The 26,412-nt window shown below is 48.2% G+C and overlaps 2 protein-coding genes across 2 annotated transcripts in view; both read left to right on the plus strand.

Annotated features, from left to right (window-relative positions):
• The window catches only part of LOC119403615 (uncharacterized), a 29,904-nt gene extending 16,765 nt beyond the window's left edge, over window positions 1-13,139 (plus strand). Inside the window, exon 2 of the mRNA XM_037670537.1 lies at window positions 13,034-13,139. Coding sequence (XP_037526465.1) covers window positions 13,034-13,139 — 106 coding nt within the window. The remainder of the gene's footprint in view (window positions 1-13,033) is intronic.
• A 2,041-nt stretch (window positions 13,140-15,180) lies between these two features.
• Window positions 15,181-26,412, plus strand: part of LOC119403616 (leucine-rich repeat and fibronectin type-III domain-containing protein 4) — a 102,019-nt gene continuing 90,787 nt past the window's right edge. Inside the window, exon 1 of the mRNA XM_037670538.2 lies at window positions 15,181-15,590. Within this exon, the coding sequence (XP_037526466.2) occupies window positions 15,217-15,590 (374 nt within the window). The 5' untranslated portion in view covers window positions 15,181-15,216. The remainder of the gene's footprint in view (window positions 15,591-26,412) is intronic.

Below are 26,412 nucleotides of genomic sequence, written 5' to 3' on the forward strand. Positions count from 1 at the left end.
CTTTGAGAGCGTTGCTCTGATTCTTGCGGACAACTAGTCTTAGAGACAGACTTTAAGGAGGGGCGTTTATCGCATTAGTGTTCTGCCTTTTTCTTAACATCTCTTTTGTGTCATGTTTTATTCCCCTTACCACTTTCCCCAGCACTGGGTAGCCAGCCGGTCTGTGAACTGGCTAACCTCCCTGTCCTTCCGTGTTTCTTTTCCTCATCCTCCTTTGGTGTGTGGCAGTGCGTCTTCCTTGACTTCTTGACCTTGCTCCTTCTGTCAGGGCTGAGTGCTGCGATTGCCCTAAAACTAATAATGATGGTTTTTATATGCACCAGGCTGTTGCATGTCTATGCTGAACTTAATGGAGCACCCTGAGAACGAAACTGATTATATTGGTAGAGCGCTTAACAAACAGCCGCCTTGGCTCTTTAAAGTGTGCTGTGTGGAAACAGTTTAAAAAATTAATAATCTCATGATCGAGATGGTGATTGATTTCTAGAAAATTACAGTATAGTTCATAAAATGTCATTTAAAGCAGCGTAATGCCTTTGAAGGAAACAATGCTCCTCACAGAACAAGGTTTATATCCTTTGGAACACACACACACAAATACCCCAGTGATGCAGAACTATCGATGGTAATATCGATACTATCGATAGCGGATTGTGACTCTATCGAACTATCGATGGTAAAAAATACTATCGATAGCGCTATCAATAGTAAGTACAATCGATAGTATAAGATCAACAGCGCCAACTCATTGCAGCATAAACTTAGTTCCCCGCGCGCGTAGTACATAGCGGAGCCGGAGAAGCAGGCTGAACTGTTCAGCTGTAGCGGAAAGGAAGCCGTTACATGTGGTGGAACTGCGCGGCTTCAAATTTATATTGCATTTTATGATTTAAAAATAAAAGAAATTATCAAGAACTAAGTTTGTTAATTGTAAGGCGTAACTAATTGCTTTTGAATATAAATTTATTGATGGACATAGTCCGCCATTTTCACTGTGAATATAATTTATTTCTCTCGCCGAAAATTGCTCATACTTTAAGCGAAGCTGATTGTAGGCTATCGCAAATATTTTAGAAATATGGCCAGCTAGCAACAGCGTCAGTATATGCACCACTTCGGATGGTTTGTCACGTGGTTGTGAGGGTGAGGAATGCTGCTGACAGACTAGGAAATACGAAGCTCTTTATTTGGTCGAACTTGTGCCCAGAGAATCAAAACTCAAAATACAAGCGATACACTCTGCGCACTGATAGCGGCGAGAACAGTCGCCAGCCGTCGAGTAATCTGATAATCGGTGGAACGCTTCGTCTTTTATACATCATCACATCTTCCAGCGTTAGCGCTAGTGCTCGCGTAAGCTGTCGAATAAACTTGAATATTCGCGTCCGGCACGTAATCTTAACAAAATGATCTCAAACAATCTCGAAACTTTTCTAACATTGCGCCGTCGTCTGCGTCAAACGCTGGTAACAGTCCTTGTGTGTGAAACCCAAATAGATCAAAACAAAGCAATAAATACGCATGGCAGTAATATCACTAGTAATATTACCGATGGTACTACTGATTGGGCTATCGATAGTTTGTCGATAGTATTACTACCGATAGTTTGTTTACACTATCGATAATTTCAAAAAAACTATCGATGCTATCGATAGTCAGTTTACCGATAGTTCTGCATCACTAATATACACACAAATACGCACACACATATACACATATATAAAAGCTCGTTAATTAATATTTCGGGAGACCGGAAAGAATATCCGAATTAACCAAATGCCGAATTATCGAGAGTATAAGAAGACAATACACAATGCATTTTCATTTTCTTCAATGAATACGCACACACACTACTTCTTTTGCATAAGAGTAAAAGCCGCAATTGTCAAAGAAGGGAAAACAGTGCTGAATTTTGGACGAACACAAAGGAAGACCAACGACGACAGCGCCTGTCGTCGTCTGTGTTCCTTTGTGTTCGTCCAAAATTCAGCGCGCTGTTTTCCCTTCTTTGCGCAATGAACCAGGGGCGTAGCCAGAAATTCGTTCCGGGGGGGGGGGGGGGGAGGTCAGAATCCCGGAGGCTTAAACCAAACTGTATGGTCGTGCCTGCGTCTGTATGTGTGCGTGTATACGCATACATACAGACGCAAGCCAAATTGCAAATTTTCGAGGGGGGGGGGGGTTGAACCCCCCCCCCCCCCCAGTGGCTCACGCCCCTGGAATGAAGCAACTTGCCTATGCCTTAACCCTAACCGCAATTCTCGTCTTTCGGCACACCGTTCACATTGTAACCGATGCCCAAGACCCCGCGTATTAAGCCGAAATATCTTTTCAACCGATCCCTTATTAAGCACCGCCACTAGCAACACCACCACGCGCACGTGACAATAATTTTTTTCGCCGAAAGTTTGGCCGGCAACTGATCGTTTGTCCATCACATTGTAGGAAGCGAGACAGCACCAATCATCGTCGGTCCTTTGTGTTTCTTTCTGCGTTGTGCACATTATTATGGTACTATAGCAACTAGTCAGGACACACACCTTGCTCCAGCAGTAGATCTGCATAAAAAGACACTATCCCTTACTTAAAATAATGAAAAATTTTACGTTGCTTAGATCTCCCTTCGAAATATTCACTGAACAGTGATTACAAATACTTAACGCGCAGACCGTTTCATATACTATCGTTATTATTTAAAAGCTTTTATGACCACTCAGAATTCCCTATACCGTTTTCCACTTAAACTGAACACTTCCAATTGGCCATTCACTCAATCAGAATCCCGCTTTGGCTTAAGCAAATGGGACTGTAGTATCAGATTCTGGAAATTCGCCAGTATATATCTATTTTTGTACTTTCGTAATGTGGCTTGATCAACGTTAGTTGCATGAATGTTGTTTAAAAAGTCAGAAAATCACATTAGATTTAACCTTTGGTGAACTCCGGGGTAAGGCTGACCTCGTTGCGGTGTTCACTATTAAAGGCGAAGTGTGTCAAGGACATCGGCTTGAATACCTGACACGGTGTGGTTGCTTCGATCACATCATGGGTACCAACGCAGATGATAAGTGCCCCGACAGTCGGAAAGCTCTCTCCTGCAAGAAAATATTTCCTCTTTAGAAATATTGAGCAATATATTGCACGTATTCATGGAAATACCTTTGGCAATGATGAAGGGGCAGCACGGTACGTCTCCGGCGTTATATTCACTTGTATTTTTCTGCAATTTTAAAAGTTATGAAGTGAATTGTGCAATAAGAAGCCACTAAAACAGCTGTACCCTGATTTCAAACAGGCATACGAAGGCCACTAAAAAGTTAGGACGACATTTTTTTATTGAATTGCAGACATTCTAGAAGTTGTGCAGAATAGAAATCAATAAGTTATCTCAATAGGAGAAGGTAAGTTAAAGCAGTGAACTATCTCAGGAGCAGGCCACCGTCACATAGTCATCTTTCGTTGTAGCAGCTTGAGATGCAGCAGCGCCTTCACGCACTGTAGAATCCGCATCTAGTTAGCGTGATCAATCATCTTGCATGTTAACGCAAAAACATTTTCTACAGAAAATGAAGGCGACATACAGATGCGCTGATTCATGTCTGACACCTGACATCGTAAAAGATCAAACAGCCCGATCTTGAGCAGTGGTGCCTGTTACTTAGCAGTAGTAATAGCAGTAATGAGCTGTACACACGTGTTTGTCATGCATTTGCATGCTCGAGTGGGCAATGTACGGGGGATTTACGGTTACCCGAATGATCCCCAGTGCTTCGCCCACTCATCATCATTCACTTCGTGGATATGCGTGAATATTCTTTTTTTTTTATTTCGTGCGACAGCGGTTACGGACATCGGCGACGGCGGTGGCGGCGCACAACTACGGCGCCAAAAGCGGCTGTTGTTGCGATCTCATAAAAGATTTCGCTGTAAAAGAAAAGTTCTTCACGAGGCTGTATTCAAGCCCACGTACCCTTGATCCGAAGGCGAACGTCCTAAACACTGCGCTATGCAAGCACGCTAGCAGAGCATACTATTGCACAGTATAGTGTGTTGTAGCAAAGGGGCCGGAAAGGAAAGTGAGTGAGGAGGAGGTAAATGAGGGGAGAGAGTAAAACATAGCATAGAAAGAACGACATAGACAGAAATAGAGGCCATGAAGTGAAGTAAAAGAAGGAAAGGAATGAAAAAGCAGGAAAGATAGAAAGAGCCAGAAAGAGATTGAGAGAGAAAGCGAAATAAATATAAATAAACAGAAAAAAAGACAAAGAAGAAAAGGGAAGAAGAAGAGGGAAGAAAACAATAGAGGAAGAAAGAAAGAAAAGTTGCAAAACTTAGCAAAACAGCAAAAGCCTGGATCACCCATGAACTCCGCACTCTCTTTAGCATTGCGCTTTTAATACAAGCTACGCTAATTTTTTTTTATTCAGATTATCACATAAACAGTATAACATGTATGTTTAGAACAGTAACTAAACACAAACTTACAATTATATTGTAATCCTTTATTTACTTTCTGTGAAAAAACATCACAACAGTCAAAACCACTGATCCATAGCCACGCAATTTAAACCTCTTCGGCTTAAAAACACGAAGCTCATTAAGCAATACTTCAAAACCCTTTTTGTCGGCTAAAGGGCAGAAGCACACTTTCTGACACAGGACATGACAGGAGAACACGATATTCTTCCAACCTCAACTGTCCTGAAGAAATACTCATCATCTTCCTCAAGCAGTGCCGGGAGCAGCAAGGAAACAGCTTCACACGCATTCACAGCGGACTTCCCTGCAGCCTTCGAATTGCGTATCTCTTTCACACAGTATTTCACTCTAGCGTTCTTCTCTTGGGCCTGGGCATTGCGAAATGTCTGTTGCCCGACTATGAGAAGCTTCTCCACGAAAGTCTTGGAAACATCATATACCAGCGGAGTGTTCATGTGAGAGCTGAGGTGATGCTTCTCAAACAAGCGCAAAAACAGCCAGGGCCACTTCCCATCAAAAATATTTGCAGACTTTCACCTCTTGCTCGGCACTTCAGCCAGCAAGATGGGTCGCCGACCCGCGAGATGTTACCGCTACTGCTACTTACAGACAAGTTCACGTTCAGAAGGATAAGTATCTGACATAAGCCGTGACACTAAGCTTTGTTCTTGGAGACAAGCCTCAATTCGAATAGCAATTCTTCTTTCTTCTTTTCCTGGCTGTCACACGTTTCACCAGCAGGTAATTTGGGATGCCATGATACACAAACATATGATTTCTTTCGCAGTTCTCGTTTTTTTAATCTCGCATTTTCGTCATCTCTATTTTGTAGCCACAGACTCAGAGAAGGAACTCGCGGAACATTTTTTCGTGCTGTTGCAATGGGCCCTTGATGCAGAATGCACTCACGTTTTTGCGCAGTGCGGCACGCTTCATAAAGAGTGCCAGTCACCTTGGGGGTACCACAGAAGCTGCACACATATATCGCTGAAATTATTAAACTGCAGTTACGAGAGAAAAAAATAGGAAAGTCTGTTACAACGGTGCGCACTCAGTGAACCTATAAAAAGAAAGGCATTGAGGCGTGACTGCAATGAACATTTTCGCCAATTCAGAGAGTATGAATATTTATCATTAAATGCTATAACTAATTGAAACACCTTCCTAATGCTTTAAAAAAACCTTTAAATGATTGCACCTTTGCGCGACCGTGAGGCTAAGCATGCAGACAAATAACACCTCTTGTAACCTTTTTTCGTTTTGTCGTGTACGCAAAGAACGAAAATAAAAACATGATTGATTGATTGATTGATTGATTGATTGATTGATTGATTGATTGATTGATTGATTGATTGATTGATTGATTGATTGATTGATTGATTGACCTGAGCACGTGGGCGCGCTCAGTGAACCTTCGTAGCAGAAAGCGTTTATGCAAATAATAATGTATGCGCAATGACGTTCGTAGTGGCTGCTTCGCATCGACTATTACATTATTTATACTCACGAGCAACCAACTTGCGATTTCCGTCGCAATTTTTCATTGCCAGGAAGCAGTTTATAAAAGGCGTAAGGTCAGGAAACTTCTCCAATGACCTGCATAAATCTGGGAAAATTTGCCATCTGCGATAGAGAGAAATGCCCTTCATTTTATTAAAAGCAGAGGCTAAAGTGGTTTTTATTTTTACCGAAAAACTCATTCGAGTGGAGGTAAGCCATTCGGCCGGAAGACGAGTTCCGCCTGCCTACAGAGCAGTGGCCAGAAATTCTTTGAGGGGGAGGGGGCAGGGGGCGGGGATTCAACCGCTCTTTACGTATGCTTGTGCCTGTATACAGGTCGTCCCAACTCTCAAGGAGCATGATCGAAAAAAAAAAAAGAGGAACGGCGTTACGCAAAGCACACCTAGTATATACTGTTCCCACAGGCCTGGAGTAGCCACCACTGATTTTTCTTCGTTAATGAGGTTAAATTAATTAGTAATGATTAGATTGATAACTCGACAAGTACTCACGTAATTCTCCAAATGTCATTGTGGCATATGTACGCATGTTCAAATGATATCTAACGGCGATATTTTCAAGAATGTACTAATTCCATCTGCAAAAGAAAGCAGCGCCCTCAAACACGCTTACTTGAAGCAACCGCTTTGCCTTTTGTCCGTTGCAAGGTGATGATGATGATGATGATGATGATGATGATGCAAACTTTATTGGGGTCCAGAGAAGACGCAGGGGAGGCCCCGCGCCACCCGGCTAGTCCCACGTAGGCTCCGCCTTCAGCGAGGACAGGCGGGCAGCGCTCTTGCGTTCCATTACCAAACCCTGGCCGTCCGTTGCCAGAGACAGCATTTAACACTTTGGCAAAGTTAGAGGTCGGGACCAACATGCATCTCAATCTTGCAGGGATTCATTCTACTGGACTGTACGCCACTGTCATTATCCAGACCTAACAGCCGACTGGTCTCGTTAATAACGCGGCTGGAGCGCTGTTCTGGTTACGGCATGACTCTGTAAGATCAAAGCGACGCGTTTCTCCGGACGGGGAATGGCAGATAGGGCGATCCGTATTTTTTTTTAGGGGCGAAGCTCCTTACAGCGGCACCAGCTCGTCCCGCGTAGTCGAAGTGCGTAACCAGTCGTAACGCTAGTACGAGATCTTGACCTCCAAGGTGGTGCCGGTGGGAGATTTTTCCTGTGCGTTGTTGAACAATAAAAAATTCGCAGCGTGCGCGTTAACTAAAAGCCGAATTCTTCTGTCTCTCATTCCCCATTAGCAGCCATTGGCATGTTCCAGTAGGAAATGTTAGTAGAAGTAGAAGTGTTAGTGTTAGCTAAAAGCCGACTTCTTCTGTCTCTCATTCCCATTAGCAGCCATTGTTTACCTCGAAGGTAGTGCCTGGTGAGATTTCTCCTATGCGTGATTAAACAATAAAAATTTTGTTCAAAACGCCGTTGATTGATGAAATAAACCAACGAAAGACGCCAGATGTTTCTAAAGCAAAACGAAAAGACGCCAGCTGCTTAACGAAAGACGCCAGATGTTTTCTAAAGCAATGGTTTTCTAAACAATGAAAATTCACAGCGTACATGTAAAATTAAACTGAGCTGCTAGTCGTCATAACTCTCATCGAACCTTTAGTATAAACGCGCCCGATCTCACGTCGGTGATGATGTACTGGGCAGAATTCACGGAAGATTCACGGTTTACCGATGAACCTCCGCAGCTTCGCCCACTCATCATCATTCACTCCGTGGATATGCTGCGATTTTTTTTTTTTTCATTTTACTGGCTACATCAGAGTGAGCCTGTTTGAGGGCGCAGCTTACTGATGCGCGCAACAGTCTAGTCACGCGTCCCTTTTCATATTTCGTGGGCTTTCGTTATCAGCCGGAAGAAATGAGCGCGCAGTTAGATGTCATTTGAACATGCCTACATATTTGACATTTTCATAATTAGTTTAGTATTTGTCGAGTAACAAATATAATTATGGCTAATTAAATATATATCATTAACTACAAAATATCAGTGGCTGCTCCAGTGTACTAGGGACAGTATAAACTAGGTTTGCATTGCATAACACCGTTTCTATTTTTGTTAAACCATGCTGCGTGATAGTTGGGACGCCCATATATACACATGTAAAATTTAGCAATTTAGTGTGTGTGTGTTTGTGGGAGGTGCGAAGGGGCGACGGTGGGAGAGTCAGTGTACGCCAATGCCTGCCTATTACATGCTGTACAATACATATTATGAAATTTGCTTCTCCGCAGAAGAGCAAAACACTATACAGGGCGTTTCAGCTAAGAAGCATCAAGTGTTAAAGAATTAAATATAGGCGCTACGTGTCTCCAATTAGCGCAGTATAGTTCTGAGCGCGTCAGAATATTTTACAAGTCTATCAAGCTCGGTAATTAACAAAGATTGCTAAATGAACTCTTTAAATATTAACTCTAGAGAAAAAATCTTCGATGCAAAAGTTGTGGCACTTGTTCAGAAACATTGAATGTTTCAATCTATAGTAAGGTAACTCCCCTGCTGAATTTTGCCCGGCCTTCTTTAAAACATACGATTTTTTTTTTTAAATATGGCTGATCCCTCTGTCATAGGAATCGGTATAACACGAAAGTGAAACGTGTCGTCACAGAAGTAGTTGATTGTTTTAGTGCACTGGTATATCAGAGCTTGTATAATGTCTATTGTTGTTTGGCAGATGTAGCACCGCCTGATGTGGACGTATTCACGTTGACGCCTGGTGGCACATCTCCGTACTGACGACTAACGCCCATGATCATGAGTTAACGCTTGCGGTAGCTGAAGTTCTTAAAGGGACACTAAAGGCAAATAACAATTTATGTCAGAGTGAAAGCCCAATGTATGACAACTTCTAAAACGGCAATATTATCAACAGCAGTGCCCTACTTACCGAGAAATTAAGCTGAATGTATCACATGATGAGCGCCACGAGTGGGACATTTTCGAAGTGATCCCGATGACGTAGGGAAGTCGGCCTACAATAAATCACTAGTAATCAAACTAGCAGCAGTAAAAAAAGAACATTCCGAGCATCAAAAGACGTAATAAAATGCTGTTTGTTCGTTTCCGCTTGATTCACGGAAAACAAAACCTCCGTGGCGTTGCCATGGGGAACGGCGCGCGTGGTTCAAAGGTTCCGTTTTCGCCGAACTGCGCCTCGCCCGTCTCAGTGGTAGTTTCGGGATCGCGTACTGCCGTGCGTGTTTTGCGCGCTCGTGAAAGTCGCTCTGACAGAAAGTTCGACAAAATGCCGCATGCGTGTGATATTGCCGGATGCCCGAATGGTGCACAACGCCAGTGCTGCAGCAAGGAAACCGGTGTGTCTTTTCACTGGGTGCCGCGGAATGAACCCTTACGCTCGAAGTGGCTTAGTATCATGCCATTGCGCCAGTGTGCTAAACAGTCAAAACCTCTGCGTGTGTGCTCGCTGCACTTTCGTACTGAGGATTACGAGACCAACCGCAATTTGGTGACGGCTTTGAATGTGCCCACCCGAGCAAGTCTTTGCCGCAGCGCCGTTGTTGCTACTGTGGGTCCCGCTACTTCCGCTCGGCTGCTACTAGTGTCGGCGGCCGCGCAGTAAAAGCGGGCAACGTTGGGCACGGCTGCAGTGACGTATGAGAGTCGTATTTTCAGGCGGGAGATTTGAAGCGCGCTAACGCGATGTGGACCACTAAAAATGTGATTTTATTTCAAAATAAGCACTTCCTTGGCACAAAAGCAGCGGTGCGAGGTTTCTGGACCGCTATTTCAACGTCGACACAGAGACAGAAGAAGTCGGCTTTTAGCTAACACTTACACTTCTACTTCTACTAACGTTTCCTACTGGAACATGCCAATGGCTGCTAATGGGGAATGAGAGACAGAAGAATTAGGCTTTTAGTTAACGCGCACGCTGCGAATTTTTTATTGTTCAACAACGCACAGGAAAAATCTCCCACAGGCACCACCTTGGAGGTCAAGATCTGGTACCAGCGTTACGACTGGTTACGCACTATGACTACGAGGGACGAACGGGTGCCGCTTTAAGGAGCTTCGCCCCTAAAAGTGCGGCCGGGCTACCGGGGCGGCACGACGCGCTTTGCGTTTCCCTCTAATGCGGTCGTGGTGTTCAATCACATTTTAACATGCCGCAGGATGGCGACCAAGTTCTGCGTCCAATATGTGACGCTCTTCTGGCTATCACAACTCGTTCTCTGATTAGGCTTTCACCGTTAACTACTACAGCTACCACAGGGGTTTGCTTAATCATTGAACATGGATGTTAGTCGTCGGCATGGAGATGTACCACCAAGCATCAAAGAGGGCGCAGCCAGGTTAAACAGTGCTATAGCTGCTAGACATCAATATACATTGTGCAAACTCTCTTATATCAATGTACACTAAAGATTCAGTTACTTCTATAAAGGCACGTTTTACTTTCGTGTTATTCCGATTCCTATGACAGAAAGATCAACCATGTTTTTTTTGTTTTGTTTTGTTTTTCGAGCCTGGTGGCACACATGTTGTTATAAAGGGGACGCTCCTAGCATCCATCCATCCATCGATGCAAGAGCACTGTGAGAGGAATGTGTGAAAGACAAAAGGCGCGTTCATGTTGACTCCGTTGTGTGTTTGGCGGTAGCTCATTGGGCTAAACGCCCGCCAGCCATCGTCGCGGACCGAGACGACGTGGGTTCGACTCCTGTCAGCACAACTTTTTCTTATAGTTTTTTTTTTCCTTGCCATTTGATGGCGTTCATTTTTCTGACGTATTTCCGTGACGGAAATAGGTCATGAAAATCTTTGTGGATTCCGGCATAAAGCACTTTCGAGTTAAAATGCCTCGTGGCTGCCGCCTAACGCGCGGCGCTTTCAGTGCCCTCAAATGTAAGTTGAACGAATCATAAAAGGCTGCTTCGCGCACGGAAGTCGATGAACAGGCTATCGGTGACTGCGATGGACGCTAAGCGACACAAAGAGCATACCGTTTGTACAACGAAAAAATTCTTCAACGAAAAAAAATCACAGCATATCCACGGAGTGAATGATGATGAGTGGGCGAAGCTGCGGAGGTTCATCGGTAAACCGTGAATCTTCCGTGAATTCTGCCCAGTACATCATCACCGACGTGAGATCGGGCGCGTTTATACTAAAGGTTCGATGAGTTATGACGACTTGCAGCGCACTTTAATTTTACATGTACGCTGTGAATTTTCATTGTTTAGAAAACCATTGCTTAGAAAACATCTGGCGTCTTTCGTTAAGCAGCTGGCGTCTTTTCGTTTTGCTTTAGAAACATCTGGCGTTCTTTCGTTTTGCTTTTACAAAACATCTGGCGTCTTTTCTTGGCTTATTTCATCAATCAACGGCGTTTTGAACAAAATTTTTATTGTTTAATCACGCACAGGAGAAATCTCACCAGGCACTACCTTGGAGGTAAAGAATGGCTGCTAATGGGAATGAGAGACAGAAGAAGTCGGCTTTTAGCTAACGCTGCGAATTTTTTATTGTTCAACAACGCACAGGAAAAATCTCCCACCGGCACCACCTTGCAGGTCAAAGCGTAAGACTGGTTACATGCTACGCTACGAGGGACGAACGGGTGCCGCTATAAGGAGCTTCACCCCTAAAAGTGGCAGCCACGGATGAAATGCCACATGAGACCGTAGGCACCATTGCATGGTGCCTACGGTTCGAAGGGAGGCGGGGCGGGGTGGTGCCGCCGTCTGTGAGCGGTGACATGAAATAATGCGGCATGACACTTACTAGCGCCGATAAAGAACGATTCGGCAACGACGCGGCCTCGGAGGACATAATTCTCGGAGGCCATGGTTGAAGCGTCTCGATACCAGCGAAACACACTGGCCGCGCTAGCATCGGGGACGCAGTTACGTTCTTTGCCTTTCGTTTCCTGTTGGCGTGTGACGGCTCGTCGTCGGAGTAGTGCAGCTCCCACATGTACCAATGGTGTTTCTCCGCCACCGACTGCTTCGAGTGCGATAGCACCGACTAATAAAACTGCTGCAATAAGCGCTGCAGAAAGGCAAAGATGTAGACGTGCGAATGTCGTGCCTTGGTAGAGCGAGACAGAGGCCAGCGGGACGTGGAACGCCTGCGCGAGTTTAGCGGCTCAGGCTACGAACCTCTGCCTCCCGTGTTGCTGAAGTGCAGCGTGGTAGCGTATGCATGAGCACAGGCGTAGGTTGCCCTATTACTCGTGCGCGCACACCGTGCTGTTTCTCTCCTTAATTTACGACGCTTTGAAGACGTGCATATCGCCTACCAGTGTTTATGTGCTTGTTGATGTCATCTTTGAGCAGGATTCACGATACGCTGTGCCCAGGTATATTGTGAAAACTTCAGCTACCACAACGGTTAAATCGTGATCATGGGCGTTAGTCGTGGCGACGGATTTGTGCCACTAGGCGTCAACGTGGGTGCATCCACGTCAAACGGTGCTTTTGCTGCCAAACGCCAACAGACGTTGTACAAGCTCTCATATATCACTACACAATAAGCACTACTTCTGTGAAGACACGTTTAACTTTCGTGTTATACTGATTCCTATGCGGAGGGATCAGCCATGTATTTTTATACGGTACGCCCCTATCATCATTTAGCGTCCATCGCTGTCCCCGGTAGCCTTGTCAATCGACCTTCGTGCGCGGAGCAGCCTTTGATAATTTGTTGAAGTTACATTTGAGAGTACTAAAAGCGCCTCGCGTTGGGGGGCAGTTACAATGAAATTTCAAAATGAAATGGTATTACTACCACAAAATCAAGTTGTTATATCTCAGTGTACAGAAGGGGTACGGAAGGAGATCCCTGACAAGGTTGTGTCGCAAATTTGCAGGTGGCATAATTTGTCGCAGATGTATGCGGCAAGGTATTCAGTTTCGGCTTTCCGGCGCGACCTCATCTCCATGAAGCGAGCATCTTAGGCGCACGGAAGCGGTGCAAATGTGGACTGCAGGGCCGTGCTCCATGTAGTCCATGAGACATACTTGCTTCCTTGAAAGCAATGCCACGCTTGTGCAGCTCCACGGAGGCGGCCTACCACGACGGATTTTTGGCAGACTCTGGCCAAGAGTACTCCGTGGCAGCGGATTCGAAGGTCGAGACCCAGGTGGTCGGGTCGTCCTGAAACCCGTGCAATTCCGAAATGGCAGTCTTAGAGAGCGGCCGAAGAGCGGCGCATTCAAAGCCGGGAGTGCAACTGCTTGTCGTGTTGTGGAGATGTTGCGTCAACATGGCAAAGACCCGGGTCATTTTGGAGTCGCACCCGTGTCGTTGAGCCGCCGTGAAACTCCATCCTTCCTGGTGGCAAGGGTTAGCCATGCGCGACCAGTGTACCTTTCCTCGTCATGTACGGTTATAGTAGTTATGTATGGCTAGTGCTTCAAATACACTCCCTGATTAGGCTCTAAGGTGGGCTGCCAGCATGACTATCGAACACTACCCTTTTTGTATGGATAAAAAGGCCATAAAGGAGAGAGATAAATATATTGAGAGCGTAAGAAGGACATAGAAAGAGAAAGCGAGAAGAGAGGGAGCAAAGAGACAGATATTAATACCGAGAAAGGGAAGGAAATATATATAGAGAGAAACAAAGAAATAGAAATAGAGAGCGACAAGAAAGACATACAGAAAAACATAGAGAAGAGAGAAAAAGAAAGAAATAGAGGAAGGAAGAAAGAGAAAATTTGCAAAACTTAGCAAAACAAGAACAGCTAGGACTACCTAGGTGCCCATCAGCTAGGCTGTCTCCTTAGCATAGCGCCTCCAGTGCAAGCTACGCAATTTTATTCATGTGTGGCGCTGTCACCTATGGAGAAGAGCCGCTCCCGGTGCTGCAGTGAATACATTGTGAGGGCAAGTCTAGTCGGAAAGATGATAAATTACCTGAAATATTTTTGTGGAGGAGAGACTATAATCAGATCATACTTTCACTTTTATTGTTATGCGACTCTGGTCATCACAGCTCCCATGTTTTGCTTCCTCCTGCATAAACGAAAGAGTGCATGAAGACATTTTGTTGTCCCTGCAACGTTTGCCTTCTGTAGCACCTGTGGTTTCACGATGGCATGAACGGGTTTGTTTTCGTCATTGTCACCAACTTCGCATCTGCACGAGCATATATCTGTGCTGAACGGGGAACGCGCTTTGACTTCCTAGTTACATCGAGTCCAGCAATCGAGAGCAGATTCTGCGTGCGTATTCACATGAAGCCAAAGCCTCCATTCTGCCTATTTGAGGTAAGCACACGGCATCTGGCCTTGCATTCTGCTGAGTACCTTGCGGTACTCAGCAGAATGATCGTGGATTTTTATAAAATATTTTTTCGAGCCCACTTTCGCTCAGGGTCTAGCAGTAGACGTGCAATTAACCGTGTTGGTCAAGACACCGAATTGGTATTCTGTATATAACGGTGACGTTCAAAACAGGAGTGAGCACTGTTCACTTAGCGCTTGGCTTGAAGCTACAAAACTAAACAGTTTATGAAATTGAATTCGGTTATTTCCTTGTCGACTAGGTGAATAACACTTCGTGATGCTTTGAAATATGGCGCATCTAGCATCGTAGATTCCAATCACGTAAATGTTTCAAATATCTCGGTCATGTATAAAACCTCGGCAGTTCCTGAGATTTGCAGCCGTTTAAAAACAACGGGAGCAAAAACCTAGGCTCTCTTGCAATTCTAGCGTTGCGTGCTGACGGCCTCGACAAGTGAGATCCACAATGCAACATGAGATTCGGCTTATCGCACACGAATTATCGACCAACCGCGTTCATGGCAGCGTAGATAAGGCATTTGGTTATCAGACGCGTCCCCGGCTCATAAGCGAGAGGCGTTGTGTGCGTGGACTTTGGCGCAGCAAGGAGAACGCGAGTGAATGCACGGGACTGGTCGGACAATGGCTGCCGCTTTGGCTGGGTGGCTGCGCGTCGCCTACGTGATCCTGCTGGTCTTTTCGACGCTGTGCCAAGCAAGATACGCGTCCGCCGTTTGCCCCTCGGAGAGCAACATCCGTCCATGTTCGTGCACACGCATTGCTCTTGGAATTCGAGTGTGGTGTTCGCGCATTGCTAATGAACACACCCTGCGCACTATATTGGCCTACCTGAGCAGCTACAAGCTGAATTCACTCTCACTCGAGCACCTTAACTTTACGCTCACTCCAGACCTGTTCGACAGACTCGACGTGGTCACGGTGAAAGTAATGCAATCGGAGTTTCGGATAGAGAACCCCATCGCCGAGCTGCATGCCTCGGGTGTGCCCAGCCGCATCGAAGCTTTGAACGTGAGGCAGTCGACTCTCGACCTGGGTGACAGCTCCTTGGCCATCCTGCGGGGACTCAGGCACATCGAGGTAATCAACAGCAACATTACGGTTTTAAGAAGGCGCTGGTTCAGCGGGCTGGGCCGGCTGAACCAGCTCGAGATTGAGAACACCAAGATGAAACGCTTCGAAGACCGAGCCCTCGTGGGGCTCAAAGAAGTGCAGAGAATCGTCCTCAAGGCCAATGAACTCAAGGAACTGCGGAGGAGTTACTTCCCCGAACTGGCCGCAAAGCTGGCTCACCTCGACTTCAGGTAAACAAAGTTTCCGGATGTCCTCCCTATATGTCGCGGCAATAGCATTTTTGTGTTCGTTTTCTGAAAGTCACTGCATGCAAAATGACGCTAGCGATGCAGCTGAAATATTATTACACTTTACGTAGAAATTCCGAAAGGGTCTTATTGACGAATGAAATATAATTTCCTATACTTCTTTTGGAATAGAAGAAAGAATCCGAAAGGTGCGATAGCTGCAGCGCTAACAACAAAGCGTTTTTTTTTCTCCAGCAACATTGCTGAATTAAGGCACTGCTTTGGAGGAGCACATACTTTGTTAAAGAGACAATACGTAGACATGGTATTTATTTTGTGCACGGGATAGTTAAATCAAATCGCATCTGCTTTGTCGGTCAAGCAAGTGATATGCAGTACAAGCAATACCACAAACATAATCCATTTCACGTGCTGTAGGGCTTCAAGTAATCTAAAAAAATAAGCCTGAAGAAAATAAACCATCAGGTTCAACAACTTTTATGGAACTTCCAAATTTCACTTTTGCTGCAAAAGTTGTCACTTATCAAGTTATTGCCATAACAGTGGCGGTCAATCAGTGTTTATAGTAAGGCCTTTTGATTATTTTGGAAGTTAAGGTCACACAGTTTGCGGCAGGCAAAGCAGATTTTGAGGCAATAGGTTTACACGACATTTACAGAGCGCTGTTTTTACATGAGAATTAGCGCGAAGCAATTGATCACGACACAGACACGAGGTGAAGGTCTCGTTGACTGTATTTTCCTATTGTTATCTTATACGTAATATTGTTTTTATCGGCGTTCCCTTCCTGGATGGCGGGCTGCGTATGTCCATCGATTGCAGTCTAGCGTTTTGCCGGCGTCTCTGCCTTAAAATATTGTCACGTGGTCGTGACGTCGACGAAGACAACAGTCGGGCTTTGCAGGGTGAAACTGTTTATTTCGCCGAACTTGTGGCCGGAAAAGTGAGAGCTAGAACTACAGCAATACACGCTGTACAATGATAGCGGCGAACAGGGCGTCGTCCGTCGATCAACTGACCAGCGCTGAAGCGCGTCGGCATTTAAACATGTGCCGTCGAATATTCCAGCGTTATCGCTGGCTCTCGTGCAAATTCTAGAATAAGCTCGAGTGTGCGCGTCTTGCGCGCAATCTTAACAAAACGATCTGCAATGATCGCGAAGGTTCTCGAACAATGAGGCGCGGTTCGCGCTGAGTGTTGCTGACAGTCTTTGTGGCCGAAAACCGAATACAGCAAAAGTAATAAAGAAACGCACGTGACAATGCCCCCCTCTGAAAAAGCATCGTCCCGATGCTTAAAACAGAACAGGCCGATGCATGCAACAATAAATGACAAGAATAAAGCAACAAAGTACAATAAACAATAAGCACAAGAAAGCACAGTAATAAAGCAAAATGACAGTCCTCAGATTTGCTAACGCGCGTAATATGGTTTCAGGCGCACGACATGGACGACTTCAGGTCGTGCACGGCGCCGCTGAGAGTTCGTAATGCCGTCAGGGACAACCTCGTAGTCGAGTGCGCCGAGGCGTCGAAGTACCCTGTACGGTCCGAAGTATCGTCGAAGAAGCTTCTCACTGAGTCCCCGTCGGCGTATTGGCGTCCATACCCATACACGGTCACCGGGTTGGTATTCCATGTGGCGTCGTCGAAGGTTGTAGGCTGTCAGTCGTCTGCTGGTTCTTGATCCGTAGGCGGGCGAGCTGTCGTGCTTCTTCGGCGCGCTGTAAGTAAGCGGCGGCGTCGAGATTTTCTTCGTCGGTGACGTTTGGTAGCATGGCGTCAAGCGTCGTCGCCGGGCTCCTTCCGTAGACCAACTTGTACGGCGTCATCTGCGTTGTTTCTTGGACGGCCGTGTTGTAGGCGAAGGTCACGTACGGAAGGACGGCGTCCCACGTCTTGTGCTCAACGTCGACGTACATGGCCAGCATGTCGGCGATGGTCTTATTTAGACGTTCGGTTAGGCCATTGGTCTGTGGGTGGTAGGCGGTGGTGCGGCGGTGGCTCGTCTCGCTGTATTTGAAGATCGCTCGAGTTAAGTCCGCAGTAAAGGCGGTACCTCTGTCTGTGATGAGGACCTCTGGGGCGCCATGACGCAAGACGATGTTCTCCACGAAGAACTTGGCTACCTCGGCGGCAAGGCCTTTGTCTCCGCGTAGCGGGTGAGGTAGTCAGTTGCAACGACGATCCACTTGTTGCCGGAAGTCGACGTCGGGAACGGCCCCAGTAGGTCCATCCCGACTTGCTGGAACGGCCGGTGAGGTGGTTCGATTGGCTGCAGAAGTCCCGCTGGCCTAGTCGGCGGTGTCTTCCGTCGCTGGCAATCTCAGCAAGTCTTAACGTAGTGGGCGACGTCGGCAGCGAGGCGTGGCCAGTAGTATTTTTCCTGTATTCTGGCGAGCGTGCGGGAAACACCGAGGTGTCCAGCCGTCGGGGTCGTCGTGTAGGGCCTGGAGGACTTCTGGTCGCAATGATGAGGGCACGACGAGAAGGTATTCGGTTCGAAGGGGCGAGAAGTTCTTCTTCAGGAGAACACCGTTTCGTAAGAAAAACGACGGCAGTCCTTGCTTGAATACCTTCGGAACAACGGCGGTCTTGCACTCGAGGTACTCAATAAGGCCCCCCAGTTCCGTGTCGGCCCGTTGCCTTTCGGCGAAGTCGTCGGCACTTATAGTTCCGAGGAAGCAGTCATCGTCGTCGTCTTGCGGTGGCGCGTCGACGTGGGCACGAGACAGGCAGTCGGCGTCAGAGTGTTTTCGTCCGGACTTGTACACGACGGTAATATCGAATTCTTGAAGCCTCAGACTCCATCGTGCGAGACGACCTGAAGGGTCCTTCAAGTTAGCTAGCTAACATAAGGCGTGATGGTCACTGACAACTTTGAAGGGCCTGCCATAGAGGTAGGGGCGTAACTTTGATGTAGCCCAGAGGATGGCAAGGCATTCCTTTTCTGTTATGGAATAGTTTGCTTCTGCCTTGGATAGTGACCGGCTAGCATAACTGATAACCCTTTCAAGCCCGTCAGTCTTTTGCACAAGGACGGCACCGAGCCCTACGCTGCTTGCGTCGGTGTGTATTTCCGTATCAGCGCAATCGTCGAAATGCGCAAGTATGGGTGGCGTTTGCAGGCGTCGTTTAAGTTCTTGAAAGCCTTGCACTTGCGCCGTTTCCCACCTGAATTCCACGTTATTCTTCGTGAGAAGCGTCAGTGGTTCGGCGATACGTGAAAAGTTTTTGACGAAGCGTCTGTAATAGGCGCATAAGCCGAAAAATCGGCGCACGGCCTTCTTGTCGGTGGGTGGCGCGAAGTCGGCGATGCCAGCTGTTTTCCGCGGGTCTGGACGCACTCCAGACTTGCTGATCACATGACCCAGAAACAAAAGCTCGTCGTACGCGAATCGGCACTTTTCTGGCTTCAGGGTCAGTCCAGAGGCCTTGATTGCTTGAAGTACTGCCTCAAGCCGCCGGAGATGCTCGTCGAAGGTCGAGGAAAACACGACGACGTCGTCCAAATACACAAGGCACGTCTACCACTTCAATCCGGCCAGTACGGTGTCCATGACACGCTGGAACGTCGCAGGTGCCGAGCAAAGACCGAAAGGCATGACCTTGAACTCAAAGAGGCCGTCGGGTGTTATAAAGGCAGTCTTTTCTCGGTCTCTCTCGTCGACTTCGATTTGCCAGTAGCCGGTCTTGAGGTCCATCGACGAAAAGTACGTCGCGTTGTGAAGTCGATCCAGGGTGTCGTCTATTCGTGGGAGGGGGTACACGTCCTTCTTCGTGATTTTGTTCAGGCGCCGATAATCAACGCAGAAGCGCAGTGTGCCGTCCTTTTTCTTCACTAACACCACGGGTGACGCCCACGGACTCTTGGACGGCTGGATGATGTTGTCGCGTAGCATCTCGTCGACTTGTTTCTTTATCGCGTCGCGCTCTCGAGTAGAAACTCTGTAGGGGCTCTGACGGAGTGGTCGAGAATTTTCTTCTGTTATAATGCGGTGCTTCGCGAGGGGCGTTTGTCGGACCCGCGATTACGACGAGAAACAGTCCTTGTATTGCAGGAGCAGGGTTTTGAGCTGGTCTTGCTTGGCCTTCGGAAGGCTCGGGTTGACGTCAAAGTCGGGTTCGGGAACTCTATTCGTCGAAGCAGGATCGGCGGCATCGAAGAGGGCGAAAGCATCGCTGGCGGCTACACAATCGTCGATGTAAGCAACCGTCGTACCAAAGTTCAGGTGCCTATATTCGTGGCTAAAGTTTGTCAGCAGTACCTTTGCTTTACCGTCACGCAGCTCAGCTATACCTCGTGCGACGCAAATTTGACGGTTCAGGAGTAGATGCTGATCGCCATCGATGACGCCTTCAAGGTTCGCATGTTTTTCGGTGCCGACGGAAATAATGACGCTGGAGCGCGGCGGAATGGTCACCTGCTCTTCTATCACATTCAATGCATGCTTGCCTGGCACCGCGTGGGGCGGGAGCGCTTTGTCTGAGGTCAGTGTTATCGACACAGACCTCAGGTCGATAACGGCGCCGTGGTCACTTAGGAAGTCCATTCCAAGTATCACATGCCTGGAGCAGTTTTGTAGGATTACAAAGCTCGCAGGATAAGTCCGGTTATTGATAGTGACTCGCGCCGTGCAGACACCAATCGGCGTTATCAGATGGCCTCCAGCGGTCCGGATCTCGGGGCCTTCCCAAGCAGTCCTAACTTTCTTCAACTGTGCTGCGAACGGCCCACTGATGACGGAATAGTCGGCTCCAGTATCGACGAGAGCGGTGACGGTGTGGCCGTCGATCAGAACGTCGAGGTCGCTAGTCCGCCGTCTTGCGTTGCGGTTACGTCGCGGTGTCGGGTCACGGCTACGTCGGTTTGCACCGCTGATTCCGCGTTGCGTCGTCAGGTCTGCTTCCGGTCGCAAGGTTTCGTCTTCAGGACGTCGTTCAGCGTGCGGCGGGGGCTCGGACTTCGTCGCGGCGTCGTCGTCGACGGCGGAGGATCTTCAGCATTTCGTCGTTCAGCAACCGCACCTCCATCGGTTGCTGCCCTTAGTTTTCCGGATACGGGCTAGGCAACCGGCCCCGGTTTGGGCCAGTGTACTGCCGGCGGTGCGGTGACATGTAACGGCCGGGCGACGGTGAGCGGGAAGGTCGTCGTTCCTGCCACTGTGTTCCGTTGAGGTAGTCGTCGATGTCGCGAGGCCGTTCTCCTGGCTGCAGGCGCGGCGCGTTGACGGCGAATCCGCGTAGCCCCATCTGTCGGTACTGGCAGCGGCGGTACGTGTGGCTGGCCTCCCCGCAGTGGTAGCAGAGCGGACGGTTGTCAGGGGCGCGCCAAACATCGGTCTTCCTCGGGGTGTAGCGCTGGCCGACAGGTGGGCGGTAGGGCGTCGGTGGCGGCGGCGGCGTCTGGCCGACAGGTGGACGGTAGGGCGTCGGTGGCGGCGGCGGCGTCTGGCGACGGTACTGCGGCGGTGTGTCATCTTGGCGTGGGCGTGGAGGAGGAGCATGACGGCGGGCTGCAGCAGCATAGCTCATACCTTGCGGCTGCGGCTCTACTAGCTGGGGCGCACCGAGTGAATGCTGGATCTCCTGGCGCACGGCGTTGGCGATGGAATCTACTTGAGGTTGCGACGAAGGTAGAAGTTTTCGCAGCTCTTCTTGCACGATTGCTCGAATCGTCTCACGCAGGTCGGCGGACCCTAGCGCTTGAACGTTGGCGTAGCTTGTGGTCGAGAAGCTGCGGTTGTACTGCCGTGTTCGCATCTCAAGCGTTTTCTCGATTGTTGTTGCTTCGGAGACAAATTCTTGGACGGTATTCGGCGGATTCCTCATAAGGCCAGCGAAGAGCTGTTCCTTTACTCCTCGCATGAGGAAACGAACCTTCTTTTCTTCAGGCATGTTGGGGTCAGCGTGGCGGAACAGCCGGGTCATTTCTTCCGCGAAGATGGTCACGTTTTCGTTCGGGAGCTGAACCCGTGTCTCCAGCAAGGTTGCGGCCCTTTCCTTTCGAACGACGCTCGTGAACGTCTCCAAAAAGGCACTCCGAAAGAGATCCCTGGTTCGAAGCGTGGACTCCCGGTTCTCGAGCCATGTTCTTGCTGCTTCTTCCAGGTAGAAGTACACGTGGCGCAGCTTGTCGTCGGCGTTCCAGTTGTTAAATGTTGCGACCCTTTCGAACGTCTCCAGCCAGGTTTCGGGGTCTTCACATGGCGAACCACGAAATGTCGGCGGCTCCCTGGGAGGCTGCATCACTATCGCGGCAGGGTTCGCTGCGGCGTCATCGTGCCTGTTGTTCTTGTCACCGTGGTTTTTGGCTTATCTGGTAGGGGTCCGTATTGGGGGGTAGTCCTTTCTGCCGGCGGCTGGTTCGAGGATCCGAGTTGTCCTTAGAGTCGTCTTCTTCGCGGCTTGGGCTTGGGTCAGCGCTCCGCGGTGGCGTCCGGATCATGGAAGAAGCAGCACCTCCACCAGATGTCACGTGGTCTTGACGTCGACGAAGACAACTGTCGGGCTTTGCAGGGTGAAACTTTTTATTTCGCCGAACTTGTGGCCGGAAAAGTGAGAGCTAGAACTACAGCAATACACGCTGTACAATAATAGCGACGAACAGGGCGTCGTCCGTCGATCAACTGACCAGCGCTGAAGCGCGTCGGCATTTAAACATGTGCCGTCGAATATTCCAGCGTTATCGCTGGCTCTCGTGCAAATTCTAGAATAAGCTCGAGTGTGCGCTTCTTGCGCGCAGTCTTAACAAAACGATCTGCAATGATCGCGAAGCTTCTCGAACAATGAGGCGCGGTTCGCGCTGAGCGTTGCTGACAGTCTTTGTGGCCGAAAACCGAATACAGCAAAAGTAATAAAGAAACGCACGTGACAATATATAACCCTACGTTCTCGCACTTGTCAGCGTATGATGACTGCCAACTGCCAACGCGAGCCTTAAAGGGTGCCTAAAACACCCAGAGGTCGAAATTTAGTTGTAGTATTTCACTTGTGCACGAGTCTACAGCGAACATGTAGCTTCGAGAATTCCGCGAACTGGTGCCGTAATAGCGGAGTTACAAGCGTTCGATCATCAAAAGGCGGCCTTCACTCGCTTCGCTCTTTCATTCGCTACGCTCAGTTAGTCGGATATTCTCTCTTTTTTCTTTGAGTGAATCTCCTCGCCGTGCGAGGAGGAAGAGCAGGGAGCGCGTGAATTTGCTAGCCTGCGCACAGATTCTTGTGATAAGCGTCTTCTACTGGTTATGGTGGTGGTGAAAAGCTTTATTTACGCGAAGGCCGAAAGGTAAATTTTTTTCTTAATTAGAAGCAGCGTTGTTGCGGCCTTCAGGCTACCGGTGGTGGCGTTGAGGCCGTGCCTAGCCGCAACGTCCTCCGCCGAAGTCACCAGTCGAGGTTGGAGATCCGGCCTGGTGATGGACAAAGCAGCAGGGTGTCGGAACGAAATGTTTTTTGTTTCGGTTTTAGTTTCGTTCCACCGCAAAAAGTTCCGTTCCGTTTCTGTTCCGGATCGAAAAAAAAACGTTCCGTAACGGTTCGTAACGGTTTTTTTTTTGTATGCAAAAATTCGAAGTAAAGGTAATCATAAAAAACATTGGATTTGTGATGTAGTTACTTGCCCTCCTCTTAAAGGGCCCCTCACCAGGCCACATAGCAAATTTTAGTTAGACGCTGGAAGTTGTTGTGTGCCGAATGAAGAGCAGTATGCCGCAAGAATTTTTCAAATCGGTTCATTACGAGCAGAGAAAAATAATAATTTGTAGCGGCGCGAAACCATGAGGCGAGGAGGCGAGTTTCAAACCCTTGCCACTCGCCCCGTGTACACTGATCTCCACTAGGAGGAGCTGGATGGCGCATCGAGCACGCGGGCGTGAAGCCACCGGAAGCCGCCGTTTTTGTCCCGGAAGAGAGCTTTTCTCTTCTTTTTTTTAAAAAAAATACCTGCCTGTAGCGCAGTAAACTGTACGAATCGACCGGAAAAGTCGTCAGGGAAGACATTTAACGCCTAAGTACCTCAAAGTTGCATTACTTTTTACGCATTTTGTACGTTGCAGCACTCCGCCGTATTCGGACGGTGTCGGCACGGCGTCTGTCATCTTTCGTGTAGCGTTCGTCGGCGTCTAAAGTGAGGCGTAATCGCAGAGTTTGAAAAAATAAAAATAAAAACGATCATAACAACAGCTGCTACCCGAGAATATTTGAATTGCGCGACTGAGACGCACAGAAGACGCCGGCTTCCGGGACAAACAGGGCACCTTCCGGTGGCTTCACAAGCGCCCGCCTCGCAGAGCGGGGATGCGCCGTCCAGCCTTTTTAATGGAGGTCAGTGCCCGTGTAGCCTTAGCAAGCCAAATTCCTTCCCTGCCCTCTTTACTTGACACATACGCATGAACACGTCATGCGCATGCATGGCCACGTGCGCATGACGTGCCCGAGCCAGCCCGAGCACGCGAACGGCGTTGCACGGCCGCTACCTTTTTTTTTATGTAGCGGCCGTGGGCGTTTTGTCGGCGTTCTCTGTGGTGTACTGCCTGTTTCTGCGGGACGGGCATGAAAGTTGAGACATTTGTACGGGCACGAGAGTGGCGGTATCATGAGCCAGTGCCGCATTAACGTTTACTTGGACGCGGTAGAATAAATGAGCATAATGAGTGCTCGAACGCGCCAGAACATCACTTTCGTTTCCAGAGCTGGCGTCTGCTCGATGCGCTAACCGCGGGGACACGAACGCACGAGAAAGGGAGGCACATTAGCCCCGCATCTTGCTGCAATTCACGAAAAAAAGATGGAAAAGACGCACACATTCCCTCTGTGTGTCTGATTATTTCTCTCAAGTTTTATTAATCTATTCAAGCAACAAATTACACAAACTACACATTTCGTGTCAAATAATTATCGCAGTGTCACGTGGTACTGTTGGCGACGTCAGAGCACAGTCGTCTACGTAGAGGAGCGACGTCACAGCACTACCATCTACGTAGGGCCATTTTCTCATGTACGTCATCCCCTCATTCTCTAAAGCGCGCGCCCGCGAGAGGAAGGGCAAGCAGCGTTCACCTTGAAATTTGACCCATTTCCGCGGCGCGTAGCGTTGCAGCTTTTGGCAGACGTGATTATGAACGCCCAGTGTATGCATTGCGCTCGTTAGCTCAAAATTGTCAAACCTGGTGAGGGGCCCTTTATTAGTTGGACAAGGGTAAAACGCGTTCTTCAGAGGAGTGGAAGTAACTATACCACGAATTCCTACCAAGTAGCACAAACCAGTGTTAATTTCAGTCATGGTATTTATTTTCTCAAAAGACAAACACGAATTTTTTTAGTGGGCTCAATCCTTTTTGTCAAGGGAGTGAGCACGATCTCAGAAGCAGCACGTCATTGAGTGTACTTTGTGATGTGCGAGACCGCTGTTCTGATAGATAGCCAGGCCTGCTCGGAACACGCACCACAGTCACAGCGAAAGCTGTAAGAGTGGACTTTGTAGATCCCATTGTAGAGTCTCTTGGGCAACTAATACAAGTACACATGCAAGGTACCCACTACGCCATAAATCATCGCAATTTTTCTGAAGTAGCGAAGTTCCCACTATGCCATTTTTCGTCATTCTTCGGAGAATCGTGGTACCCGCTACACATCTGTAAGGCATTATGAGCACTTTGTGCTGTGGCTGATGATGAAGTATTTTGGCTGGGCACTTTGCAGTGGGTGGGAAGCAGTGTTGCGGATTGGGCGCCTCCATTCCATTCCAGTTCCATTCCAGGGAGTTAGAACTTGCCGCAATTTCATTCCTTTCAATTCCTCGGAATGAAAAAAACTTAGCCCATTAGGACACTGGGAATGGCCGGGCAGCTCAATTCCATTCCTGCAATTCGTCAGCGTAGGAAAGGCATCTTGATAGCTTTATCGATTTAAAGGGCCCCTGACAGCAGATTTTTTGTTTGTGACATTTTTGTTGCGATAAGTAGATCTATGTCTTGTAATCGCGGAATGACACCGCAAATGCTCCTAGGTGATGTCTAATTAATCCTAGCAGCGTTAATTATGGTGATTTTTAGTGTAGGTTCAAATCGCGCGCCGAAAGAGGATAAGAAACTAGCGCCGCGCCGCGGCGGTCGTGCCTCGGGGCACGCGTGATGACGTACGCTCAGTATTGGCTGACGTCAGGCACGCGCTTGTTGAGCTGCCAGTTGGAGAAGTTCGTCTGCTCGTCGAGCACGTGGTAGACGATGTCATCGCTGCCAGACGCAGATTCATGGCCCTACCACGGCCGTTAGATAAAAAAGAGGTGCGGCCTGCCGAACGCTCTTTTGCGCCGGTGACAGCGCTAGTTCTCGCTCCCACCGCCGCAGCGCTGCACAACGGTAAAGAAAACCCGCTCGCACAGGCGGCCAGCCGGCTGCGTGCATTCGTTTTAGTGGTCATTACAGTCATTACAGTCGCCTCACGTTGACCTGTGATTGCATTTCGGCTATTTATGTGCAAGACACGCCAGATGACGTATCAGTATGGTTTCCTTTGCGGTTATTGCTACTATACGCGAGAAGGACATGCTCCCATGAAGACACACCTATAAGCGTGCTGTACAGCGCCGCTGCCAAAGGATAGATGGATGAATGTAAAACTTTATTGAACAGTCGTTCTTTTTGTTTCTTCTACTGGAAACAAAAGTGGTCCACTGCTGTTCGTTGATGTCCTCAGTCGTTTGAATGCTCTAGCTTTTGTTATCTGCGTGGACGACTTCCTCATTGCGGGGGCTTTTTTAGAGATGCGTGATTACTTTCTGCTCTTCAAAATAAACTAGCGTG

The sequence above is a fragment of the Rhipicephalus sanguineus genome, chromosome 8, assembly GCF_013339695.2.
Source record: "Rhipicephalus sanguineus isolate Rsan-2018 chromosome 8, BIME_Rsan_1.4, whole genome shotgun sequence".
In the NCBI taxonomy this organism is placed as follows: domain Eukaryota; kingdom Metazoa; phylum Arthropoda; class Arachnida; order Ixodida; family Ixodidae; genus Rhipicephalus; species Rhipicephalus sanguineus.